The sequence below is a fragment of the Lemur catta genome, chromosome 8 (assembly GCF_020740605.2).
Source record: "Lemur catta isolate mLemCat1 chromosome 8, mLemCat1.pri, whole genome shotgun sequence".
Lineage (NCBI taxonomy): Eukaryota > Metazoa > Chordata > Mammalia > Primates > Lemuridae > Lemur > Lemur catta.
In genome coordinates, this window is record NC_059135.1 from 2,176,398 (window position 1) to 2,193,620 (window position 17,223).

Below are 17,223 nucleotides of genomic sequence, written 5' to 3' on the forward strand. Positions count from 1 at the left end.
GTCACGCACCGTGCACTCTGGACCTTGCGGAGGACCCCAAGGGGGGAGAAAACCCTTCGCAGGCACTCAGAGAAGGGACATCCCAGAGGGACGCCCCACAGGCATTTCCTGGGGGAGGGGTGCCAGGTGGGGGGCAGTGCCTCGGGTGGGGCTCCTCCTGTGTCCAGGCAGGCCGGGCCAGGCGGACCCCAGATGGAGGGGACCCCGGGGCAGTGTCTCTGCGGAACTCCCTGGCCACCCACCCACTCGGGGGCTACAGCCCTGGGGCACCAGCCTCTCCGCCCATCCAGCCCGGTCTCCCCTCTGCAGGGACCCGGCCCTCCGGGTGGGGTGCGCCCTGGAGCGGGAGCTGCCTCCCGGCTGGGATCCAGGCCCGTCCCATTCAAACCTCCCTGCTCTGTTTATTTGCACAGGCTGAGTCACTCCTGCTCCAGTCGGCTCTGATTCATGCGGGAGGCCCGTGGAGGGGACTAACCCTGGCCGTTAACCTCTTGGTTTCTTTATGTCTCACAGCAAGAGGCATCTGTGGTTTCAAACCGAGAGTCCAGCAGACCGTACCGCCGCGTACAGGCATGCGCTTAGGATGGTGGCGCCCGGGGAGGCGTCCCTCCTCACCTCGGGCCCCGCACTTAGAAATATGTCAGCCTTCTCTCTGAAGGAGACTTGGTCATCTGGCAAGTGTGGTCCCAGAATGTGCCAGAATATGCGCCAAATGCAGCCCAGGGTGAGAAAGAAGACAGGCCTAACAAAAGCTAGATTATGGCTGAGAATCTGAAAGGAGAGCGAGACTCAGCCCGGCTGGTCTCCGGCCCCTGGTGATCCATCCCTTAGATGGGGCTGCAAACAGCAGGCACAGGGGCCCGCAGAGCCCGGCCTGCCGGGGGTCCCCGGGGAGCGGGGACGTCCACTGCACGGCCAGCCTCACCTCTGTTCCGAACGTTTGCCGGCCCTCACACAGGGACAGGAGTGAGGGGGACGAGGGACTTCAATTTTTGATCCCAGTAAAAATACCAAGGCCTCCGGAGGCTGGGGAAGGGCTCTCGGCTGGGTTCAGGGAGCCGGCGTCGCGGCGCCTCTCCTCAGCTCGGTTAGGGGAACCGTCGGGGAGTTAATCGCACTGTCTGAACTCGCGTCCCGAATTGGAAGTGGTTTGTGATTAGGACTATGTATCCCCAAGTGCACAGAGAGGAGTTAAAAAAGCCAAGTGAGGATGCCGACATCTACACATGTGGGGGACAAGCACAGCGTCCCCGTGATCAAGCCCCACTTTCGGTGGCCGTGCTGACAAGGGAGCACGAGGCAAGCGGAAGACGCACACAGCCCCGCTGCCAGCGCCCTCGGGGGGCCTGGCCGGCCTGGGGACGCAGCCTGGGCACATTCTTCCTAGTTGCCCTAACCTCACCGACGCTGTGCGGAAGTGAGGGACCAGGGCGTTAGGGGTAGACTGCAGAGACACAAAAGCATATTCTGTAAGGCTGCTTTTTAACGTGACTTCAGTGAGAACCAAAGTCCTGGTATTGGGTGAAAGTTCCAGTGAGGACGTTCTAGGGGTCCAGGCTGTGTTCTGCTTCCTGAGGAGACCCACAGGGTGACCGGCCTCAGAGAAAGGGGGGCCGGTGTGTGCCCTCCGCTCTGTCTTTAAAGAGCATCGACCACCTCCGCGTGTGTTTTCTCAAGTTGCAAAAGTGATACGGGACATGTGTAGAAAATTTAGAAAATAAAGAAAAACCGTAAGAAGGAAAGGAATGTCTCTCATTAACATCGTGGCCCAGAGACATTCGTGCCTGCCACCCTCACGAGACAAACACACCTTGCTCTCCTGACCTGGGATCAGAGGGTCTGCTCCCCTCCACGGGCCCCGCCCTCGGTCCCTAAACGCTCTCTCACAACACGGCGTTTCCTGCCCTCGGAGGGCTCCAGCGCAGGGAGGAACCACAGTTCATTCAACCCATTTCCCGGACACCTGAAACGTTTTGTTAATATTAATGAAGCCGATAGGGATTTCCTCGTTGCTGGGCAGGTCTCCATTACCCACCTAAATAATTCCCAGAAGAGGAATTGCTGGCTCCAGGGGCATCTCCAGTCTTAAATCTTTTCTTACCTGCTGTCAAAATCCCCTTAGAAAAACTGTGAAATTGACCTTCCCACTGTCTGGGGAAAGATGGCCTAGTTCCCTACTCCTTCCTCAACACTTATAATTATATGTTTTCCAGTTTAATAAAAAATAGCATCCTCTTGTTTTATTTCACATTTCTTGGATTACTGTTAAAGTTCAACACTTTTCATTTGTTTAGTGGGCAACTGAATTTCTTCTTTTGTGAATTCACGTTTTTTGTCCATATTTTCTGCTAGGTAATTATCTTTTTTTTTAATTCTTATTTTTAAGGGCTCTTTGTCCAGTAAGAATATTGACCCATTATAAAATAGGTTGTAAATGTTGTCTTCCTAGTTAATTTTACATTTTTGATTATCATAGTTTTTCGGTATATAGAAGTTTAGAATTTTAATTTTGACGGTTATTCTTTTTCTTAATGATGTGTGCTTGCTACACTTTGATCCATCAGCTCTGGGAAACAGATTCTGCAAAGCACCTACGTTAGCAAACATCGCTTCAGTTCACCGTTCAACGTTGGGACCTACAGGACAGAGGCCCAGACGGCACCTCTGTGTTCCATTCATGGTGTGGCTGCGGCTGTAGGTGACTGTCTTTGCCGGACTGAGCCAGGGGACCTCAGTGTGACAAAATTGCCGTCTTCTTCCTTTACCCGTGGGGATATGTTCCCAGACCCCCCGTGGATGCCCGGAACCTCGCACGGTGCCAGGCCCTGCACAAGCCATGTTTTCTCCACCTGATGACCGAGAGCTGCCGACTGACCGGCGGGCGGGGGCACCTATGGGGGGATGAGCTGCACAAGGGATGATTCATGGCCTAGGCGGAATGGGGAGAGATTTCGTCACCCCACTCAGAATGGTGCACAATTTAAAAGTTATCAGTTGTTTATTTCTGGAATTTTCCATTTAGTATTTTCAGACTGTGGTTGACTGTGTGCAACTGAAACCACAGAGAGCGAAACACCAGCTAAGCAGGGACGACTGTGACGCGTCCCTCAGGAAGCCTGACTGCGCTGTGCTTCCAGGGGCAGGTGTGCTCGGAGGGCGCTGGGCTGGGGCACGTCTGACCCCCAGGCCTGGCGGGGGACACCTGCGGGTGCCAACTCCCCTCGTGGCACCTGGATGGTATTTCTGAAAACCAGTGGTAAAGTCACAGGATGAAGATCCGCCTCAGTTCAACTTGTATGGACCGGGGGGCTGGCTGCAGTCATGACAGAGCCCCGGGGTCAGTGACTGGGAAGCAGAAGTGGCCAGAAAGAAGAGCAGAGGGTCGCCCAGGAAAAGCAAGTGTGTTGTGCTGTAAATGGAATGACACACTAATGAATCACAGCATGTCCGCTCTGCAGCTGGGCTCTGCCTCCGAGCTGTGCCAGGGGCCCATGCGGTGGTGACCGACGGGGGCCGTGAGACCAAGATGTGTCTGGCTGCAGTGGTGACCCAGGTTCCTGTCAAGCCAACTGCACAACTGAACCAGGGAAGTGGCCGGGGTCCTGGAGTGCAGCCGCTGCCTCTCCTCCTAGAGCACGAGTTCCCTCTGTCCCTCCTTCTCTGGTGGCTTTCTCTTTGGCGGGGGCAGAGGACCAGGAGCGGGGGAACAGCAGCTCTCACGGAACAGTCCTCCGTCGCTTTCAGCAACATGACTTCTTGGTATGATTCTTGTGCACTTGCTCCGAGTTCTCCTGAGCCCTTCTGTCCGGATTCTGAAGATGCAAGCAGTCCCTGAGCCTGGCACTACCTTTGGGGTTTCCATAAACTTCTCAAAGTCTGACTGCACAGCACCACAAAGTGACGGTGTTTTTAAAAGAAACAGGACTAAATCACAGCTGAGGAAACACCAAGACCAACTCTCTGGCCCACCCCTCTTGGGTGGGAGGTTTTGGCAACGTCCTGAAAACAGGTGGGCTAGGAGCATGCAAAGGGTTAACAGATCAGGGGAGGAAAGAAAGAAAAAAGAGCAAAGGAAATTCAGTGCCACCCCCACCCCCCGCAGTGTCGTTCTCTTCTGGGGGCAGCACCTACACACGGGGAGCGCAGGAAACCCATGTCCCTGGTGGCAGCACCAACCCTTTGAGGGCTGCTGAGCCCCTGAGCCGCCTGCAGTGGTCTGGACAGGCCCGGCTTTGGGGAGCCCACCGGGGGGTGACTGATCACGGGCCACCCCTTGAGGACCTTCCCTTTCACTGCGGTGGGCACGGCAGGTACTAGCTCCCCCACTACAGAGGCGAGAGATGCTCCCCACTCCCATTGGTGGGTTGACCACAAGCAGCGCAGGCCCCTGGGGCCACTCCCTCTTGGGCTCCGTCCCCCGGGGTCGGAGAACTCAGTCTACGGACGGAGGTGAAATCCACTTGCCACTCAAGCCAGAGGGCAGGCCAGGGCAGCAAACTGCTGCTGTCAGAATCGCTGGAGGTACTTGGGTTTTCATGTGTGTGTTTTTAAATAAACACCTTAGGAAACAGATTTCAGAGGGAGGCACAATTTGAACAGTTGATAAGCAATGAATTGTGGGTAAACTGGATAATGTCTCTGAAAAGTGAGGGGAGAGTGGACAGCCCCGCACACCCCACGCTGACTCCTATCAGCTTCCAGAGGTGCCCACAGTCTGGGCCGTGGGGTTTTGTGTGTGTGTGTGTGTGATGATAGTAAGATACATATAATATAAAATTTATCATTTGAGCCATTTTAAAGTACACAATCCAGAGGTATTAAGTGAACTCGCATTGTTGTGGAAACATCATCACTATCCATAATAGCTCCAGAACCTTCTCATCACCATAAGCAGGAATCCCACACCTGCTTAGCAGTCCTTCCCCACCCCTCCCGCCAGCCCCTGGAAGCCCCTGTCCTTCTGCCGGCATGGATTTGTTGAACATTTCATATAAGTGGAATCCTACAATATTTAGTCTTTTTCATCTGGCTTCTTAGCTTAGCACAGGGTCTTCAAGGCTCCTGTGCCGCAGCACGTACCAGTGCCGGGCACCTTCCCATGGCTGAATTACACTCCATCGTACGGAGAGACCACATCTCATTTGTCCCTTCCTCAGCGGACGGACACTTGTGCTGCTTCCCTTCTAACTGTCTGCTGCTGTGAACAGTGTCGCTACGAACACTGGTGTGAGAGGTTTTGCCTTAACATCTGTCTTCCATGTTGTGGGGTGTATACCTAGCAGTGGGGTTGCTGGGCCATCTGGGCTCTTAGAAGTCTGGCCGCTGCAGGGCGATCAGAAACTCAGCCCATCATTTTACAAACGGGAAGCTGACGTCCAAAGAGGCCATGGCTCACCTTGGACCACATGGAGAACTGCAAGGCTAAGAGCAAAAAACTGTCCTCCACTCCACGCTGAACCTCAGCAAAGCCTTGCTGCAGACCACCGGGCCCCTAGACGCACGCCGATGGGTTTTGCCCAGCAGATGCACTTGGGAGCCTGGCCTGCCCCCTACCAAGGCAGCAGCCTTCTGTTTCTGTCTAATTAAAACTTTCCAAATTAGAAAAATGCCACGTCAGAGAGGCTCACTGCGGAAAATAATCACATGTGATTTATTCTGGAAATAGTGACTTCAATTAATTGCAAAATCCATTGTAGAGAGTGACACTGATCATATGTGCTCACAAACATGTAAAGCTTCTCAGGATTAATTAATTACGGTTTCACACTGTGAAGAACCAAGCAGGGGAAAGCCCAGTGGGGGCCCAGGGGCCGGCGACACCCGCCCGGCGGCCTCACTCTGCCTCCTCACTTTCCCTTTTCCTCTTTCTGGTCAGAAACAGTCAAAGTATGTAATCAACATGAAACGATACTAGTTGTAACTGTCAGGACAGCGTAGGGCGAGCTGACTGACTGTCAGAGAGGCTGGCCCAGACGGTCCCCACCCGGGAGGACACGGTCTGTCATCTGTTAAACCGAACGTGCTATCGCCGTGCAGAGTTCTGCGTGAGACAGACAGTGCGGTCATTTGTCCCCTCCCGGCAAGGACAGGGCTGGTCCCGTGTCCTCCGCACACCCCGAGGCAGCCTGGCCTGCTCCCCTCCTGGAAGCCGTCTTCAGAGGAGATGAGGCTTTTAAAGCGATATTTGCCCGCAGGGTTCTCTGTCGCTATTAATCCAGGGGGAGGAAACAAATGCGGAGTCTCCACTTCCTTTCATTAACCTTGGTGAACACCAAGACGCGCTGGGCTCACACTCAGACATTCATCAGCGCAGCCTGACGGTGACAGTGCCACAGTGACAAGCTCCAAGGCCTGGCCAGCCTCGAGGGCTAGGGAAGTGGGACAGCTACTTGCAAACGGCCAGCAGCGTCCTTCCTCCTGCTCCTCTCATCTTGGCCTGGACGGTCCCTCCAAGTCACACGGGCACACGGCCCCTCCCCTGAGCAGCCGGGGCCAGCCAGAGCCCTGGCCGCAGAGTCCTCACCCCTGCACACAGCAGGCCGCCCCCAACCACCCGGCTCTGGGGCCTCCGCTTTCTTTGGCATCTGAAGCACCTGTGATTGTCACAGGCTCCTCGGAGGCAGGGCCACCTCTGGGACTTCTCCGATGCTCCTCCAAGGGCAGTGTTGACGCCTGGGAGCAAAGAGGAGCTGAAGGCTCTGCAGGTCCTTGCTAAGTCACCGGGGTGGACAGCCTCCTGCCTGCAGTGTCACTGCAACAGCGTAGAGGTGACCCTGTTGGATTCTGTATGAAGTGTCAGTTTTCTGGGAAAGCAGGCAGGGTGCTTTTCCGATAAACCACTGACTTCTAGGTCCCTGAGGGCCCCGAGGGGAGAGTGCTGGTCTCCTGCCCGGGGGTGTTGGCGGGCGCCTGGAGGCTTCGCCGAGGGTCCCAAATCCCCTCCCCCGCCCCGATGCCTCGTGAAATTCTTAATATATCATTTGTTCTGTTCACATCCTAATTTTCTCTTTTACTTTGTCATTCCTCAAAAAGTTAACTCTTTCAAATGATAAATTATAAATGGTAGGTTAACATACACAGAGTTGCTAGGGAGACGCAAGGAAATCGGATTGTTCAGCACTGAAATTACACGAAATTCTTCATTTTTGAGACATAATCAAACAAGAAAGGAGATGGCAGACCAGCAACAGGGTCTGCAACGAGCAGAGAAACGAATAATTGTCTTTTGCTTGTTGTTTCATTAGAAGAAAATCTCTATTCTCAAAAGAATAACCTAAGAGGAAGTTTTGGAATTGGCAATTATTTAACATCCAGCAAAACAACCTCAAGTTAATTCTACCCTTAAAATCCTGCCGCTTGCGTGGGCCGCGTGGACACTTTATTACACCTTAGCAATCACACAAGAGGGACCTGCAGGTAAGCTGTCTCTCGGTCCTGCCTCGGAGGACCATAAAACACAGCCCTGCACACACGCTCTGCCCAGCCGACACCTGGTCCCCATGCGGTCTGGGACAGCTGAAGCAGGTCATTTTGCATGAGAGAAACCAACAAAAACAGGACACGTCAGGATTCTTAGGGTACAGGTATCCGCTGGGGGCACTTCTGTTCTATTATCAACGAAATAATTGTTTTAGGAAATAGTAGTGGCAGCCAGCTAAGGAGAGGGTCACCAAGCACACCAGTGGGGGTGGGCGGAGAGCAGGTACACTTCCCGAGCTGCGCTAAACTTCCGGAATGCAATTCTGTATCTATTCCCCATGTGCCATTGATTGTGCCATTGCAGGGAGCTGGTGGTGGCCTTTTTGGTTGGTCCTCTGTTACTTTTATGATGTGAAACCTCACATGGACCTTAGCTGACCATTTTAAAGCGACGCTATCTCATCTGAAGAATAAATACAAGAGTGTAGGCTGGACTGCGGGTGGGGGTGGGGTAGGGGGGGAGCCGCTGGAGAAGAATGTTCACCAGATAGAAAAAACGCAAAATGACTAAATCTTTCTCTCTTAGGTCCCCACCTGCCTGCACAGATTATCACAAAAGAGAGGAACCTCAGATGGCCGGGCACAGTCTTAGATTTTGAATAGTTAGAAACCAGTATCTATGTAGTATGCAACTTTGAATTATTTGATTTCAGGAAAATTAATCCTCAATGAAGATGCTATTAATACGAATCAATCAAAGCCAATTACGTGAACAGAGACACACTGATGTTCAATTTGAGAAAGAAAATTATGCCTTTTCTTCCCTCTTTTCCCTCTCAATTTGTAGTATTTTAGACACTTCTCAAAGAAATGGTATTATGTTATTTATCAAGACAAAATAATCTCTTTAACAAGGAGATTTAAAATTCACACAAACTTTCCGGAAGGGACCCACGGCGTATGGGTTTTGCCAAACCTGCAGGCTTGCCGGCCTCGTGCACTGCTCTGCAGGGTTCAAAGCCTGCGTTACGGAGGCAAAAGACAGGTGACCGGCACCTCTCACCCTCGGGTCCAGACAGTCAAAGCAGGCAACTGGCTTGTGACTTCTGACCCCTCTGCACACCCTTTAAATAGAATCTATTTAAAGAACTCAGATGAATGAAAGGAAAATTTATTTCTAGACCTCGTGATTGAAAGAAAATGCTGCCTGCTTGCAATTTCACTTACTGAATATTAAATCAGTGTAGAACAGACAAAGAAACCACCATGGCAGCAGAGTCCGAGACTGTAAACCACTGGCCTGTGTTTTCTTTTAGGGAGTTTATTTATTCTGCAAGCTGTCCCTCATGGGGCACCCCCTGCCTCTGTAGCAGGCAAAGATTTCTTGCATGTTCAGAAGGGGATATCCTTACAGAGAATTTAACAGAAAGGCTAGTGTGATATTATGTTTGTATAGCAATGGAAAAACAGTATTATCAACGAAAGTTTGAGTATTTTTTCTCCACGGGGAAGACAACAAAAGGATCCCTAGCCCTCCCCTAGCACAGCAAAACGCTGAAAGGTTTTCCTGCTCTAGGTTTTCCTGTTCGGAGCTGCTCTGCCTGGCCCTCCGGAAAGGCCCTGGCTGTGACCACACCACAAACCTCAGCCATGGGGTGAGGTTTGATGTTTAGTCAAGATCAAACGGTTAATAAAAGTCAAGAGGTTTGCCCAAATCTTTCCCCGTCAGTCACACAACAGACCTGCACGTACAGAAACACAAAGCCAAACTCTCTGTCAATCAAACAGCGAGAGGCAGGAATCCGATGCCAGACAGCAGAACTAAATGGACTATTTCCTCCCAAAAGATGCTGATGGCTATGTTTGAGAGGCAGAATGTGAGCTAAAAAGATAGCAGTATTTTCCAGAATAATTGAACGTGATAACTGAAAGCGCTTCGCGTTCAATCCTGTTTTTCATTTAAGCGAGAGGAAAACTCTGAACTAAGGAAAGGAGGGATTCGCCTGACTGTAGAGGCGTTGCTCTTGGGATCTGAGAAGTAAAACTACAGTTCTACACGAGGTTTCAAAAGAAGCTGGGTCATCCAAATCTTTCCCTGGTCAAATGACAGAGGAAAACAATATTGATGTAGGAAACAGTGCAGAGACAGCCTCAGCGGACACTGGGCGCTCAGCTCTCAAAATCGAGTTCCCTTGCTCGTAATCACGTGATCACGGCATTCTGGGCAGTGGAGCCGCGGCCGAAATGCTGCAGACGTCTGAAGCATGTCAAACACCGGGTTCAAAATGACTCCATTTTAAACTCACCACTAAAAATCACTCTCATATTGTAATAAAGTCACACACAGGCTTTTTCAGTTTCAGAGCCAAGTCTCCTTGTGATGTGACAACCATTAGTAATCACTGAGGAAACAACCCTCTGTGCCTCAGTTTACAGCAGCGTGAAAATCACATCATTGATGTCACTGTTCTCATTTCAAAATAGGCACAGTTTAATATAGCTAAGCCGCATTCAAAGGTTTCCTACTGACCAAAAACACAAAGTATGTTTCTAAGACAAATACTAATTTAAAATAACCACAACTGAGTTTAGGATTTGATATCTCTCTCTCTCTCTCCCTCTGTCTCCCCTGTGCCCCTCCCTGTCACTGTGCATGCTTCCAAATTCCAAAACTTCAATCTCTATACTTCTTGGTGAATAATTTTTATAAATCATTGGCTTTAGAATTGTGTATGTGTTTGATGAAAGTAAATAGTAAATGAATATTTTAAAAAGCAAATGTAGTACAGGTATCAGTTTGAGGTACTTATTTCCCAAAGTTTTTTGAAAAATATTTTTACTAGTATAGGAATAAAAGTATTCCTATTACAGTTTGTATTGTTTCTCCTCTCAGATTTCCGGGATACTACTCTTTAAGGATTACAAGGAACCAGTTCTAACTAATTACATATTGGAAATATATTGCAATTCCTCATATTCTGAAGAAAAGTGCAACACAAATGGCATCAGGAAAAAAAAGTGTGGATTTTTGCTCAAAACACGACACATTTTTAGTTTATTACTCCAAAATAAAGCATAGTAATAATTTCTTATGTAATTTGCTCATTTAAATATAGAGACTTAAAATTTTGTGCAATACCTTTTTTACTTTAATTTTGAGATAATTATAGATTCACATGAAGTTGTAAGAAATACCACACAGAGATTCCCTTATCCTCCTTGCTCATTTTCCCCAGTGAAGACATCTTGCAAAACTATGTTACAATATCATAACCAGGAAACTGGCGCTGACACCGTCCCCAAACCTTACTCAGACTTCACCAGTCTTACTGCGCTTGGGTGTGTTCAGTTCCATGCAATTTTATCACATGTGTAGGCTCAGGTGACCACGTGGAATATCTCTTTAATGAGTTTCTGTTTTTATTGTTTCATCTTGGCTGTCCTTTTGAAAACATCCAAGTCTGTATCTCTTAGATTCCTGTTTCTTCTTTATGGCTTCCCGTTTCTTGGCTACAGTAACTTATTCATCCCTTCTTTGAATTTTAGTGCCTCATTCGTGAACTCTTTGCTAGTGGAGAGATTGGTATTTGGTTTGCTTTCTGCTGCACATTTCTCCTCTCCCAGGAAAAGACACAAACATAAACAGACATTCCAGCATGCATTTACAGGGTTTTTAAAGACACCAGTGAGAATAGATTAATATAAATACTAAGCTTAAAAACTGTCATAAAAGTTCAGCCTTTAAAATTGGCTTATTAAAATATTTGTTTTTTTTTAAAGCCCAGATTTAAACTGAAGTTATGAGTTACAGTGTTCTGCTCAGAAAGAGTTTACTTTATGGCTTTTATTTTTTTTCCAGGCAAAAGGATTCCAGCATCTGTGCTGTCTATCTAGAATATAGTGAAGCAAGGATGATGAAAATATGACTCTTTCAGCTCAAGACCTGTCTGAAAATAGGAGTTTCATAAAACCTCAACAAAGTACTGTATCTCAAATAACCTCGAACAGCCAGGCATGAAGTCCATCTCTGGCCAGATGGATAGCAACACTTCCTCCAAGCAAAGCTGAACAAGCACTGCTGATATTTAAGGGGACGCTATCCACAGATCAGAGGTCAAATCGCTATCTCAGATCTTACTGATGGGTATTTTATAACAAAGCATTACTTATATTTCAGGTAGCTCAGCCTTTCATTCTACTTCTAACTAATCAAAAGCTTTACTGGGAGTCTGCATTTCTATTCTCCTCCACAAGGAATTAATTTTCTTGTGAGAACAGCCAGCATCCCGAATACAGCCGTTAACAAACACCTTCAAGAACTAAACTTTCTGGAGAAAGGAAGAGGCTTACATGTATTAGGTGGCGAAGGGGGTCATGCACTTTCTTCAAAGTAACTAAAAGTTCTCCAAAAGAAAAAAAAAATCAGTTTGTTGAGTAAGGTAACCTACTGAAAATCTGTGCATACTTTGCAGAAGTTACAGAAGATATTTTCTTTAACCACACAGCAGAGAACAGGACAAATGTTGCTTAAGTAATGGTCACCTTCCCTCACTCTCCAAGCCAGGAGTCAGAACCTGCTCTGAAGGCTCACGCATTTAATGAGAATACTTAAAACTTCTTCTGAGATTTTTTGATTAGATGAATCCAGTTGACTGGCCAAAGACACCTGATTTATTGTCTAATTGTGTTTTTAAATACCAGGCCAAAGAAGAAAGGATAAATACCAGTATTGCCGTATACCACCAAATCCTCGTTTCTCTTTATGTCAAAGGACAATTTAGGTTTTTTGTTCTTGTTACTATTAGTCTAAACACAATTTTTTCATATATGTGAAAATATCTCTCATTAGACATTATAATCACAATTTACTGAGATGTCTATAAATTTTTTGCTGATACATATAATTCATGCTTCTTAGAAATAGTACAAATAAATAACAAATGCCACTTAGCAACATTTTCAGTAAATCAAGCCAACTATGATCATATTTATGCTCATAGGGACTAATGGATTAAAAACAAAAAGAATACAAATATCTTTGGCTAACATGCCTGATAAATAAAAACAAGGGGTTCCCAGAATCACTAGTGTATCAAAAATTTCCATATTTCCCTTCTCTTCTTACAGAGAGTATACATCTAAAGAAACTGACCTATCTGAAATATTCAGTAATATTCAGGTATATAAAAACAAAAATAAATAGGCCCCATATAGATCATTTGCTTTCCAACTGTGTTATCTATTATATTTTTAATAATTTTTTTCCAAACAAGCTCTTAACAGTTTTCATTTACTTATTACAAATGTTGCATTTTATTTTTATATAATTTTTAATTGTGGTCTATGGCTGATTCTCTAAGTTTTAAGAAGTGCAATTATTTTTATATGAATTTTAAATGTTCCTACTAAATTCCTGCATCAGAGTGATATCTCCTGGTGTTTGTGCTCAATAGTTTTCTGGAGGGCAGTCTTAACGCTAATTCTGTTGACATTTTCCTTAAACAAAGCTGTATGTGTGTGTTTTAAAAAGATGACATGCCTCATCTGTTTGTTCTTATTTCAGATGTAAACCATGTAGCTCGTGGATGGTATAAAGGATAAATGGAGTAACTAATGGAAGCTCATAATTTAGGCACAAAACCCAGAATTAATGTATTATCCCACTGCAGCGTTTAGGACGCAGCCAATCCAAACTTTCTTTCCCAGAGAAATACGTGATTGAGACATTTTCCATCTGTTTTTGACAGGGACAGGAGAAGATTCCCACAAGTTATTCTCTACTAAAAATTATTTTTAAAAAAATATAAAACAGTCATTATCTTAAGCTATTTAATCAAAAGAATTTTCAGTGACACCGAAATAAAAGCTAAAAAACAAAGAAGTAAAACCCGCTTGTGCTAGATCAGCCTTTCATGGCCAGAGCAACAACATTCGCAGATGCTACAGAACCACATAGAAAAGAAATAGGTACGTTTGGGAGGACGGGTGGCCGAACGCTCCGGATTAATCTAAATTCCTTGTGTGTGAAGTGGAGACTTTTGCAAAAACACGGCGAGGCGACTGAGAAACTAAAGCGTGCTGGAGAGGAAGGTGTTTGGCCCGCCCGGGAAGCAGGGTCTCGCGCCCTCCGTTACCGGGACGCGCGGAGAGAGGTGGTCGCCCTGCAGGACCCCCAGGAAAGGACGGCGCCGCCGCGGCTAGAGCTCACCTAGAGGGACTTGGAAGGTGTCCGGTGCAAAGGAGCCGGTGCAGGACGCCCTAATCGCTCTTCCAGAGGAAACCAGGACTTCGAGCGCTCCTGGCAGCTGTGTCCCCCGCGCCTTCTGCCCGCCCAGGGCCGGCGCGCACCGCCTCCCTTTGCCCCAGACCTGTTTGCCAGCCTGGACCCCTCGAGCTCCCCCGCAGGGCTGGCCGCGGGGCGCAGCGCGGGCCCCTCCCAGGCACTCCAGGTTCAAGGCTGGGACCTGAGGGTCCCGCTCCCAGGTCAGCTCCATTTGCCTGCGGGCAGCAGGGGCCCCCAGCGGCTGTCTGCCCCCAGCCCCGGCGCTCTGGTCCCTGCGCCCTCGGCACGGGCCCGTTTCCGGAGCCCCCAAAAGCGCCACAAGCGCAGGACAGTGTCCTCCCGCCCTCCCCGGGCAAACCTGCGCGCCGTCGGCCGGCACCTCTCCGCCCACTGGGCCGGCCGGGAGCTGACGGCAGGGCACCCGGGGCGCGGGCCAGGACGCCCTGCGTGAGCAGCCGGGGAGATCTGGGTGTCCGCCGACCAACGCGCCCTGCGGCTCCCCGGGGCGAGGGCGAAGCCACAACCGCTGCACAAGCCGAGCGGCTGCGGCAGCTTCGCGGCGGCCTCCGCCACGAGGGACACAGAGGGCAGCTGGTGCCCACCTCCCAGCGCCCGGCCAGCCCCAGAATTTTCCTGATGCCTGCTCTCCCCACAGTCACCCAGAGATACCCCCATATCACCGGGAATGGAAAATGCGACCTTTTGTCTAAGAAGTGCCTTTGGACCCTGCTGGGGGGCTGCCATCCGCCGGTTCCCAACTGACACCGCGCACGGAAGCCTGAAAAGTTCTCAGGGCGCCCCGAACACGAACACGGGAGCTTCGCGCCCGCGCCCCGCCCGTGGCCCGGAGGAAAGTGCGCCCCGTCTACGCCGCCACGGCCCGCGGGGCTCCACGCGGAGCGGCGCCCGGGCCCGGCCGCCCCACCCCGCGCCGGAGGGCGCCCGTCGCGCTGCACCTACCCTGGCGCGCCGGTCCGGGGGCGGCGCGGCGCTAGTGGGAGGCGGACATGGACCACGCGCCTTCCATGCGCCACACGGAGAAGGCGTAGCTGAGGCGCTCGTGGGCCACGTAGCTGCAGCTGGTCATCTTACTGTCCATCTCGTCGCTCTGCAGGACCTGGTAGAGGAAGTCAATGTACCTGGCGGCCAGCTTGAGCGTCTGGATCTTGCTGAGCTTGTCCGAGGGCAGCGTGGGGATGATCTTGCGCAGCGCGGCGAAGGCCTCGTTGAGCGACTGCGTGCGCTGGCGCTCGCGCACGTTGGCCAGGATGCGCTGGCTCTGCAGCTCCTCGAAGGACTGCGCGCTGGGGCTGCCCTTCTTGCCGCGCTTGCCCGGGGTCGGGCTGCCATCTTCGCTCGACTTCTTGCTGTAGCGCCGCTTCCGGCCGAAGCGCTTGGGCTGCCGCTCGAGCTCCTCCTCGCTGGTGCCCAGGCTGTCCACGGGGGACACGGGCGAGCTGGAGCCCTCCTCCATGGCGCCCGCCCGGCCGCGTGGGGCTGGGGCGCCGGGGCGCCGAGCGCGGCGCTGGCCGAGCCCGCGGTCGCCGAGCACACGCGCCCGGAGCTGCTCTCAAGGCTCTGATTTCAAGGCCGGCTTGTGCAAAACCGAGGTCTCCGGGAGAGGAAGTTATTCTAACTTTCTTGGAAACTCTAGCCGGGCTGGGTTGCTAAATAGTTGTCAGGAGGGAGGGCGGCGCGCTGATTGGCCGCGGTGGCCGGGGGCAGGACAAGTTACGGGGCCTTCGCTGGCCGCCCCCGCCCCCGGCGCGGCACTTTCAGTTTTGCCTCCCCCTCCGGCCTGGGCCGCGGCGGGCACCCCGGAGGCCGGGTCCTCGCCCGCGGCCCGCGCCCCCAGCCCGAGCGCTGGCCACCCCTCGGCCTGGCCGCCGCGAGCCCCCAGCCGGGCCGAGCGTGGCTTTGTCCGCACCTTAACGTGGAGATTGGGCCCCGCCCGGCCGCAAGATCTCTCCCTGGGCGCGAGGGGCGCGAGAGGAGAGACCGCCCCCAGATGCGCTCCCCGGGGATGAGGGTGCATACGGTTGCCTCCTGGGGCACCCGGACCCCTGTATGGCTTGGCCGCCCCTGGGCGCGCAGCGGGTCAAGTCCGCGCCGCGGCCCGCAAGCTCCGGCCTTAGATGCGGGGAGCTGCGGCGGGCAGCGCTCCCGGCGCCCCAACCGCGGGCGCGTGGACACTCGGGGGCCTTGAAGATGCCGGTCCCCACGGACGCGCCGCTGAGATCTGCGGAGATGCCGCCCGCTCGGGCCAGTCTACGTGTCAGGGACCGTGTCTCACCCCGACTTGCTGGGGAGCCCCGGCACCGACGCCCCTCCCGAACCTTCCTGTTAAGTGCTTTAAAACTTCAGCGCCATAGCCAGCGAGCCTCTGCGGGAGCGCCCGGTGCCCGCCGCGCCCTCCTGCCCGGGATGCTGGGCACGGCCCGGCCCGCCTCGACCCGCCCCAGCCTCTGCGCTCCCCTTCGCTCCGCGGGTCAGTAGTGGACGGAGGGACCTGCGCGGGGCTGCCCCGGCTCCAGCCTCCCCTGCACTGGCCGCCCGCGGGCAGCTCCGGGCTGGAGGGCGCAGGGGCGCAGGGCGGCTGGGGCGCGGCGGCCTCGGAGGGCAGCACGGGGACCCCGGCCCTGCGCCATCTGGATGCTGAGCGCGAGCGCGTTTGAAGTGGTTCGGGGCTCTTTGTTCGCCAGGCCGCTCTGGCTCCGGGCCTGGAGGTGGTTTACGGCTTTGATGCCTTTGAACCTATTCCCAGGTGACCGGGCTCAATTAGGCCCGGGCCTGAGCGGGCTGTCAGGCGAGCCGCCTGATCCAGGGCCGGCTGGGCCCTGTTACCAAAGTGGAACCCGGGCCGGCTGGGGAGCGCTCGGCTCCGCTGCTCCGTGGCCTGCGGGGCGGGCCGCGAGGTGGGGCCCGCGGGCCGCGACCACCGAGCTAGGAAACCCGAGGGCCGCCGTGCGCTGGCCTTTCGCAGCGGTCTCCGATGGCTCTCCGGTTCTGGCCGCTCTTGGGGACGTTTTCCCCAACAATCCGCCAAGGAAGGCAGAACTCTATGAAGCCCAGGCCCTTCCACAGGCGTGACCACGTAACCGCGCTGTGTGAAGCTTCTTGGCGACCTGCGGTCTGCACAGTCCCATGACCAAAGGCTCCAGAGTCACTGCTCCCAGCCCCAGCAGGCCTGGCCGCACTCCGTTCTCCGCCCTGGGAAGGCCCAGGGCTTATCCCGCACAGCAAAATAGCTTTCTATGTACCTTTCTTTGCAATTACCCCCCAAATGTAAGGAATTAAAAAGAGAGCAGCCTGGTCCCCAGCTGTCCTGTCTGCACTGGGGCCTTCCTGGCGGGAAGGACGGTCCTGCTCCCTCTGGAACTGGCCGTGCCCTGTCTTCCCTGCTCAGAGCAGTAGCGCAGCGATTTGCTGCTGTTTTACCAGCACTCTGTGCTGCTCAGGCGGGGAGTCCAAGGACCCCGATCCCCATTTCTAGCCAGGCTTACATGAGCCCGGGACTCTCC

The 17,223-nt window shown here is 52.3% G+C and overlaps 1 protein-coding gene and 1 pseudogene across 2 annotated transcripts in view; one reads left to right on the forward strand and one right to left on the reverse strand.

Moving 5' to 3' along the window:
* The window catches only part of TWIST2 (twist family bHLH transcription factor 2), a 50,600-nt gene extending 35,249 nt beyond the window's left edge, over positions 1 to 15,351 (reverse strand). The window contains exon 1 of one of the 2 annotated variants that reach the window (XM_045558655.1): positions 14,842 to 15,213. In XM_045558655.1, coding sequence (XP_045414611.1) covers positions 14,842 to 15,176 — 335 coding nt within the window. In that variant the 5' untranslated portion in view covers positions 15,177 to 15,213. Of the gene's footprint in view, positions 1 to 14,662 lie in introns of both variants that reach the window. The other variant, XM_045558654.1, reaches the window with a different exon arrangement.
* Positions 15,352 to 15,769: 418 nt separating this feature from the next.
* Positions 15,770 to 16,767, forward strand: LOC123643787 (annotated as a pseudogene).
* Positions 16,768 to 17,223: the final 456 nt, after the last annotated feature.